At 42.6% G+C, this 9,721-nt stretch overlaps 1 protein-coding gene across 1 annotated transcript; it reads left to right on the top strand.

The window, feature by feature from the left end:
• Nucleotides 1-291: 291 nt before the first annotated feature.
• Nucleotides 292-1,242, top strand: LOC105865720 (olfactory receptor 2M3-like). Its single transcript, XM_012754524.2, has one exon. It carries the CDS (start codon nucleotides 292-294, stop codon nucleotides 1,240-1,242), a length of 951 nt encoding a protein of 316 aa, XP_012609978.1.
• Nucleotides 1,243-9,721: the final 8,479 nt, after the last annotated feature.

The raw sequence follows: 9,721 nt of genomic DNA, 5'->3' as shown, positions 1-9,721 counted from the left end.
CCCAAAACATGTCGCTGCTGCATGCAAGGGCTAAATTTCTCAGCCTCCAGCCTCAGGGCCTTGCCTTTCACATTCAAGGGTTTCCCCAAACAGCGAGTGCTTCTCTAATAAAATCCTGGTCCCAGCTGTTAAAAAATATGTTTTTCCTTTCTTTCTTCCTTTTTTTTTCTTTGCACCAATACTGATGTTCAAAGAAAGTATTTCTGATAAAGTTCTAAGAAAAATAAAAGCCGGCACAGTTCATCAGTATCACACATTTTTATTGTTTTCTCCACATGCTCTAGTCCCAGTATGAAGGACCAGAGCGTGGACAGAGGGAACGAAACCTTGACTGATTTCCTTCTCCTGGGACTTTTCCCAGAGCTGCCACACATCAGCATCCTCATCACCTCCATCCTTCTGCTCTATGTCGTCGCCGTCACTGGGAATGCCACCTTGATCCTCTTGATCTGGAGGGACCCCCGCCTCCACACCCCCATGTACATACTACTCAGCCATCTCTCTCTCATTGACTTGGCCTTAATTTCCACCACAGTCCCGAAGATGGCCATCAACTTCTTCTCTGGGAAGAGAAACATCTCAAAGGTTGCCTGTGGAACTCAGATTTTCTTCTTCTTTGCTATTGGGGGTGGTGAGTGTCTCCTTTTGACCATGATGTCCTATGACCGTTACATGGCCATCTGCAACCCACTGAGATATTCGGTTGTCATGAGCCCCAGAATCTGCCTGCAGATGGCCCTAGTGTCATGGGGTGGAGGTGTCCTAAATTCCCTCATCAATACCATATACACCATGCACTTTCCCTTCTGTGGCTCCGGGGAAATCCACCACTTCTTCTGTGAAATGCCTGCTGTCCTGACGCTCTCTTGTGAGGACACTTCCTTATATGAGATGGTGGTGTCTGTCATTTGCATTGTGTTTGTTCTTCTTCCCTTAGGACTGATCATGTCTTCCTACATGCTCATCTTCCTCACAGTCCTCCGCATGAATTCGCCAGAGGGTAGGAGGAAAGCCGTGGCCACCTGTTCCTCTCATTTGGCTGTAGTGAGCCTCTACTATGGACCAGCCATGATCATTTACATGACCCCTCACTCCTTTCACACTTCAGAACAGGATGAAATACTGTCCATGATCAATACCATCTTCACTCCCATGCTCAACCCTCTCATTTATAGCCTGAGGAACAAGGAGGTGCTGGCTGCTCTGAGAAAATCAATGGGTAGAGGATTCATTTTGAGGTAAAAACAAGCAGCCTCCCACAGCTACAGAAACTCTGATCCACAAGATAGATGAGGAGCCACATGTCCATACTTAAGATCGAAGAAGTAAATATTTATCCCCTAAGGTATTTTCTTGACCTTAACTTATATAATAACTTAGCAGAACTGATCTGAGAATCTAAATACCTGAGATACCTGCCAGCTGTGAAAATTAAAAGAAATTATTTATCTTCTTTGTGCCAATTAAGGAATTGAATTTGGCCTTGGAGGTCATTTCCAGATCTAAAATATTTCCTGATTCTGTTCTAAGAGTCTATGACACTGCTAAGGGATATACCAGTTTCAATCTCCAGTTCCTATTTTTTAAAGTATGTTTTGAACTTCATACTTCAAAAATGGCTATAACAATGCCTGTGTCGTAGTAAATATTGAGACTTTAACCACTATTAAGTTGCTCTGGGTTTTTGAGGGTGATGCTGCCCCATCTGTAGTAGAAGCGTAATTACCTACAAACCGTCTATGTCCAATTCATTAATAAAAGGATTCTTAAGGGGAAAACAAAGGACCTGCATATTTTGAACCAACCCATCCTGAGAACCAGTAATGAGAATGTGCTCTTTAGCTCACGCTGCCATCTTCCCTGGGGGATCTCAGGGTCAGCCTCTTATTTTTATAGAACACAGAATGTGTCTCGGTTTGAGCAGCGATGCCTGTAACGAAGCAGCGATGGACGGAGGAGCAAAGAGCAGATGACGGGCACGGCCAGGTGTGCCTGTCACAGCTGTGGGGTGTTGGCGTCTCCAAGTGAGGACGGGCTGCTACTGAGATAATTGTCTCCAGTGGATTCTGAGTTAGAGACACCCCATGAGTAAAACAGTCTGTTCAAGTAAAAAAGTATAAGTCGAAAAATTTGTTGAACCCAAAGCCACGTACTATGTAGATCAATAAAAGAAGCACACTATAGACTAAACAGCTTATGCTTCAGATGATGGTTTGGACATCATGCATACACTAAGTCCCAAGTTCTCAGAGCCAGTCTGATGAAAGCTATTCTGATCTACTCTACTGGTATGCCCACAGGGATAATGCCTTGGGTTCCTTCCTCCTTGTTTTTTTTCCTTCCTCCCTCGTCAGCATTCTCCCAAAGCTAGTGGATAACAAATTGTATTGACTTAACACATGAGATTAGAAATGGATTTAATTTCTCCAAGTACATAAGCCAAGGTAAGACTATGTCCATATATGAGCCTCTTAACTATTGGTTTGAATTTTTAATTTAATGAAGAAGAAAAAAAGGAAGAGAAGTGTTCTCTTCTTTAATAGAGAGAAATGCCCAATTTAACCCACCTACTCTAAAATGTGTTTTGACTATAACTGGAAATGGCCAAGGGAAAGGAGTCAGCAGAAGCCACCACCATTCTTAGTTCAGTGAAGAATGTCTTCGTGGTCCTCAAAACCCCAAAACAGACTATCACCCAAAGGCATTGCAATGGTACAATCAGGACCACTTAGCTGGAATCGTGGTGGCTCGACTCTAATGCTGATCATGGCCATCATTACTTTACCACAATGGTTACAATCACAGCCATTGTCACCAACACCAATCCTTATAGTTGTACAGTGCCCTGCACATTTCAAAGAGTGTAACCATATCTACCTGGCTACCTCAGCTGGTAGAACATAAGATTCTTAATCAAAGAGCTTACATGGACTCTAAGAACTATTATTGCAAACTTGGGCAGTTTTTTAATTTATAGCTATTGTTCTTAAATTAACATTTGTTTGCCACCTACCAGCCATGCAAATTAATGGTTTAGGAAACATCAAACAATCTATGGCCCTCATTTTTGCTACATAGGCTAACAATGACATCTTTTGGTAACACTCCCATTTCTAAATTTTTATTATTCTTTCTTTCTTTCTTTCTTTCTTTCTTTCTTTCTTTCTTTCTTTCTTTCTTTTTTTTTTTGACAGAGTCTCACTTTGTTGTCCAGGCTAGAGTGAGTGCTGTGGTGTCAGCCTAGCTCACAGCAACCTCCAACTCCTGGGCTCAAGGGATCCTGCTGCCTCAGCCAAGTAGCTGGGACTACAGGCATATGCCACCATGCTCAGCTAATTTTTTCTATATATTAGTTGGCCAATTAATTTCTTTCTATTTATAGTAGAGACGGGGTCTCGCTCTTGCTCAGGCTGTTTTCTTTCAAACTCCTGACCTTGAGCAATCCGCCCGCCTCGGCCTCCCAGAGTGCTAGGATTACAGGCGTGAGCCACCGTGCCCGGCCTAAATTTTTATTATTCAATAGTGAAATTTTAGAAACCAAGTTGCAAATAAAAATTACAGAAGATATGTCCATCAGGAAGGACGATTTGATGTCATGGAACTTCCTGCCAAATGCTAAAGCATGTCGTGGTGTGAGACACCTCCATAACAGGATTCCACTGTCCCAGTATCTGATGTTTGGGGCCAGACTGCCTGGCTAAGGGGACAATGAAGCACAAGGACTCCCAGTATCCTGTTCCAGGCTGGCTTGCAAGTTACATTTATTGATCACCCACTGAAAAGCAGGACAGGTTAGGGCTCTTCTATGTGCATTATTTCAGTCGCTCAAAACAATGACAATGCAAGATGGCTATTCTATCCCTTCTAAGTCACAAAGATTTTTAATAATTTGTCCCAGATCACACTGGATTCTGAAGCCAAGCTCTTGTCTGACTCCAAAGACTTTTAACCAGGCCCTTCAATATTGAACTTGAGAAGTGTGAAAAACACAGAATGAGGGTGGTAAATGGTAAAGAAAGAAGGCATTTTTCCAACATTAAAACCCTTCAAACTCCCCATGTTAGTACAACAATGTGCAAGAGCAGTAAGACAAGAAAGACGATGTTCAGCTGAGGTGTGCTCAGTATTCTCAGGTGGGTGGGGGAGAGGACTGTGTGTGTGGCAGACTCTGGGTTGCAAGAGAAGACAGCCTGGCAGAAAATAAAAGAGCCCAACTCAACCAAACCGTCTTTCCAACACACTCCACAATCAGAGAGTTATGTGGGTTAGAATACAAACACCATCTTGGAGTGTGGCGTAACACTCACCAAATTACCTAAGGTGGTAATTCTACTCCTAGTTCCTGGCCATATAAAGAAAAGATAACTTGGACTTAGTCAGTTTACTAAAGGAACAAAAAGAGGTCCATATTGGATGCTTTTTATTTTGTGAATAGCGAGCATGAGAACCAGACTCCTGAGGATCAGGTTGGATGTGACTGAAAGATGTTAAATTATGTGTCTAAGGACAAATGCCCACCCGGCCTCCTCTCCCATATCGCTGCAAAGCCGCTGTTATGGGCCTTAGATCCACAACATACTACACACTAGCATTCACACAAGTGCTTATTTATCTTTTTTTTTTCTATTTTTAAGAATTTGTAAATTGATCTCCATAAACCATGAAATCGTGGTGTTGTAAACTAGAAGGAATTGGGGTCCTGTACGCATTTATAGTATTTTCCCCACCCAATCCTGCACAGCCAATTGCTAATATTTTGTATTGGAAGAACATATAGGTGTGTGAATATTTTTGTGAATTAAGTTACTTACAGAATGGCCTTCAAACAAATTCATTATAATGACAGTCAGAGATTTCAATATTCCACTTAAAATAACGGATGGAACAATGACATAGAAAATCCATAACAAAATGGAAGACTGAACAACACTATAAACAATGACACCAGGAAGACATATACAGAATACTCCATCAAACAACAGTAGAATACATTCTTCTTCAGTGCACAAATAAGATATTCTTCAGAATAGACTATATTTTAGACCACAAAATGAGTTTCAACAAATTTAAGAATATGGAAATCTTACAAAGGATATTTTCCAACCGCAATGAATAAAGCTAGAAATCTTGATAAACTAGATAATTTACAAATATGTGGCAACCAAACACCAAACTCTTAATTAGTAAAACAAATAATAAATCACTAGGAAAATTTTAAAAAATATCTTAAGACAATTAAAATGAAAACACAACATACCCAATTTATAGAGTACAGCAAAAACAGTCTTCAGAAGGAAACTTATTGCTGCAAATGCCTACATTTAAAAATAATAAAGGCGTCAAATCAATAACCTAATTGTATACCTTAGAAAATAGAAAAAAAGCAAACTAAGCCCAAAGCTATCAGAAGAAGAAAATTATAAAGATTACAGCATAAATAGATGAAATAGAGAGTAAAATAAAAATACAGAAAATTAACAAATCTTGGTTATTTGAAAATATCAACAATATTGACAAAATGTTAGCTATATTGACAAAGAAAAAAAAAGATAAGACCCAAATTACTAAAATGAGAAATGAGAAAGGGGCATTACTACCAACTTTATAGAAATAAATGAATTATAAGTGAATACTATAATCAACGTTATATCAACCAGTAGGATAACATAGATGAAATGAGAAAATTTCTAGAAACCCACAAACTACTGAAACTGACTTAAGAAGAAATAGAAAATCTATTTCTACAGACCTACAACAAGTAAGGAAACTTAGTAATCAAAATCCAACAACAAAGAAAAACCCAGGACCAGATGACTTTATTGGTGAATTTTATCAAACATTTAGAGAATAATCAATAACAATCCCTCTTAAACTCTATCCAAAACTTGAAAAGAGGAGAACACTTCCTAATTCATTCTATGAGGCCATCATTATTTTCATACTAAATTCAGACAAAGACAACATAAGAAAAAACTTCTGAATATAGATATAAAAATCCTCAAATAAAAATCCTAACAAACCAAATTTGGTGACATATTTACAGGCTTATACACCATAGCCAAGCAAGATTTATCCCAGGAATGCAACTGTAAGATACTGGGCTATAAGGACAATGGACACCTTCCATCTTCTGTTTACTGCTTGTTTGCTAACCGCAAGGCATTATGAGTACATTATGGGATGCAGAGGAAAAAGACAAAGAACGCAGAAACCGGAGTCTCTCAGCTAGGACCCGGAACAGGTTAGAGCCTATCAGGGGCAGGATGAAGTAAGAATCACTGTGGGGGCGGATGCATGACCAGTGGGTAAACAACTGAGTTATAAAAAGGGGACTAACACACAAAAGAGGGTCCCGGCCCAGAAAAGAGGCCACTGTGCTGGCACTCTGGGGGCTCAGACCCTAGCTCGAGCTAGACAATAAAACTCCTTTTGATAATTACAGCCTCGGTGACTCTGTCTCTCTGTCCTGCAGCCTTGTGAATCTCGAATATAACACAACAGTGACTCAACATAAGAAAACCAATCAATGTAATACACCACATTAATAAAATGAACAAAACCACATGATCATTGCAAATGAGGCAGAAAAAGCATTGGATGAAATCCAACACCTTTTCATGATCCAAAAAAAAAAAAAAGAAAAGAAAAGAAAACATTCTACAAATAGGAATGGAAGGGAGCTTCTTCAATCTCATAAAGGACATTTGTGAAAAACATATAGCTAATATCATACTTAATGGTGAAAAACCAAAAGCTTTCCTTCTCCCAAGACCAAGAACATCCCCTTTTACTAATTCTGTTCAACATTAAAGGAAATTCTAGCCAGACAAATTAGGCAAGAAAAAGAAATAAAAGGCAACCAAATTAGAAAACAAGAGGTAAAACTGCTTTATTTACAGATGACATGATGTGAAATCTAAGAAACTCTAGAAACTAGACACACAGTGTGTGTGTAGTGTTTGTGTGATGTTTGTGTGATGCACAAACATCACACAGAGTTAGAGCTAATAAGTGAAATCAGCAAAGTCAAAATATACAGAATAAATCTACAAAAATTAATTGTATTCTCATATACTAGCAATAAACAATCCAAAAAGGAAATTAAGAAAACAATTTCATTTATAATATCATCAAAAAGAATAAAATACTTTCGAACAAATTTAAGCAGTGAATCATAAGATTTTTACACTGAAACCTTCAAAACATTGCTAACATGAAATTAAAGACCTAAATAAGTGTAAAGACATGTGTGTCTATGAATTTGAAGACTTAGTATCATTAAGATAAAAACACTACCCAAAGCATTATACAGGTTCAATGCAATACTATCAAAATCTCAGTGGCATTTTTTGAAGAAATAAAAATCTCATCCTACAATTCATATAAAATTTCAAGGATTCCAGAAGAGCTAAAATAATCTTGAAAAAGAAGAACGGGTCCTTGCCTGCGAGAGTGGCCACTGCGTTGGTGCTCTGGGGCTTGGACCCTGGCTAGCCAGAAAATAAATCTCCTCTTGTGTGATTGCATCCTCGATGTCTCTGCTTTTCTATCCGGTGGGGCTGTGGAAGGTCGGTCCCTAACATTTGGGGGCTCGTCCGGGATTTGCCTTCCCCACAGACTACCGGATAGAATTCAGGGCTGAGGGAGGAGTGTGAAAATCCACCCCGGACTAGCCGGGTGTGGTGTTGGGCAAGGCACGCGGAATCCCCTTGCAGGACCCCGAATCAGGACGCTGGCACAGGACCTAGGCGGACGCACTGGTGGGTCGCCGGTAGGAGCCAGGCGAGACGTCCTCTGGCCCCGTTTGGACTCCGGAGCTGACCTTGTAGCCAAGGGCTTGGTCAGGAGGAGACTGGGGAGTAGGTCCGGACCAGGTTAGGTTGTCTGTTTACCTCATTGTCCACTTGTCTGTTGTCTGCTTTGTTTGTCGCCAGCTTTCTGTGTGTGTGTGTGAGTGAGTGTGACATCTCTCGTTGGCTTGTTGGAGTCTCTGGGTTCTGTGGTTTCAGCCCGAGAACCCATCAGGGTGGCATGGGTTTTCGGGCTGGGGCCGTGGAATCAGGGGACCCACGAAAAGATCCGCAGGGGCGACTAGAACCTCCAGGTGAGTATTCCCCTGCATGGGCTGGCAGCGCACAGTGGATCTCCTGCCGCCCGTGCCAGGAGTGGCTAGTGCGGGAGGGGCACGGCCGTTACCTCCATAGGGAGTGTGAAATGCTAGGGATTCAGATCCTTGTCCCCAGTGCCCCAACTGCAGAATATTGGTTTGCACATCTGCCTATTACCAACTAGCCATGGGACAGGCTCTAACAACGCCGTTGTCCATCCTGGTGAGCCATTTTAAGGATGTCAGGGCAAGGGCACACAACCTGTCCCTGGAGGTCAAGAAGGGAACGTTTGTTACCCTGTGTGAGGCTGAGTGGCCCACGTTTGGAGTGGGGTGGCCCAGGGAGGGCTCGTTTGATGCCTCCTTGATCGAAAAGGTAAACGGGGTGGTATTTGGCCACCACGGCCACCCTGATCAGATCCCCTATATCGTGGTCTGGCAAGACTTGGTTCTAGACCTGCCACCCTGGCTGAAGGCCCTCCTACCTGCCCCGAGGGGAAAGGCGGAAGTTCTGGCAGTTAAAGAGGACAGAAAGGAGGGGGCACGGAGTCCGAGGTCCGTTGGGATGCCAGTGTTGCTGGACTCCAATCTCCAAAAATCTGAGAGACCTAATTAATCTTTTAGACTCTGTTCTTTTTACTCATCAGCCCACCTGAGATGACTGCCAGCAGCTGCTTAAGGTGCTCTTCACAACGGAGGAAAGAGAAAAGATTCAGGGGGAGGCGCGGAAGCTGGTTCCGGGGGAGGACGGCAGACCTACTACAAACCCGCGAACCATCAACCGAACTTTTCCCCTTAAACAGCCGCTTTGGGACTACGATGAGGCTGAAGGTAGGGACCATCTCCAGGTCTACCGCCAGACTCTGATGGCCGGTCTCCGTATGGCGGTGTGAAAGCCGACCAATTTGGCCAAGGTAGGAGATGTTCGTCAGGGGCCGGAGAGCCCGGCAGCATACTTAGAGAGGATCATGGAGGCCTTCCGGCAGTACACCCCATAGATCCCACAATGGAGGAGAGTAAGGCAGCTGTTATGATGGCGTTTGTCAATCAGGCGGCCCCCAACATTAGGCACAAGGTGCAGAGAATAGATAGATTGGGCGAGAAGACTCTGCAGGACCTGTTAGAAGTGGCGGAGAAAGTCTATAACAATAGAGAGACGCCAGAAGAGAGGTTAGAGAGGACCAGGATAGAAGATAGGAAATTCCAAGCTGGGGAAGCATGGAAAGCAAACAGAGAGATGGCTAAAATCCTGCTAGCCGCCACAAGAGGGGGGCAGATAGGGTCAGAGGATAGGGAAAGGCCCCGGCGGGAAAGGCTAGGAAGGATCAATGTGCCAATTGCAAAGAGCATGGACATTGGGCCTGAGAGTGCCCCAAAAAGAAAGGGAGGTGAAGACTTGGAGGTCCTGAAAAAGTCATGGTTGCAGGACAGGTGACAGACGAATAGGGAAGACAGGGTTTGGTCCCCCTCCCCGAACCTAGGGTAACTTTGCAAGTGGAGGGGAACCCAGTCAGCTTCCTCATAGATACAAGAGCAGAACATTCGGTACTAACGGAAGACACAGGAAAATTGTCCAGTAAGACCAGTTGGGTGCAGGGGGCAACAGGAGCCAAA

The sequence above is a fragment of the Microcebus murinus genome, chromosome 13 (genome assembly GCF_040939455.1).
Source record: "Microcebus murinus isolate Inina chromosome 13, M.murinus_Inina_mat1.0, whole genome shotgun sequence".
Classification (NCBI taxonomy): Eukaryota; Metazoa; Chordata; class Mammalia; order Primates; family Cheirogaleidae; genus Microcebus; species Microcebus murinus.
This window is presented reverse-complemented; position numbering and strand designations above follow the sequence as displayed.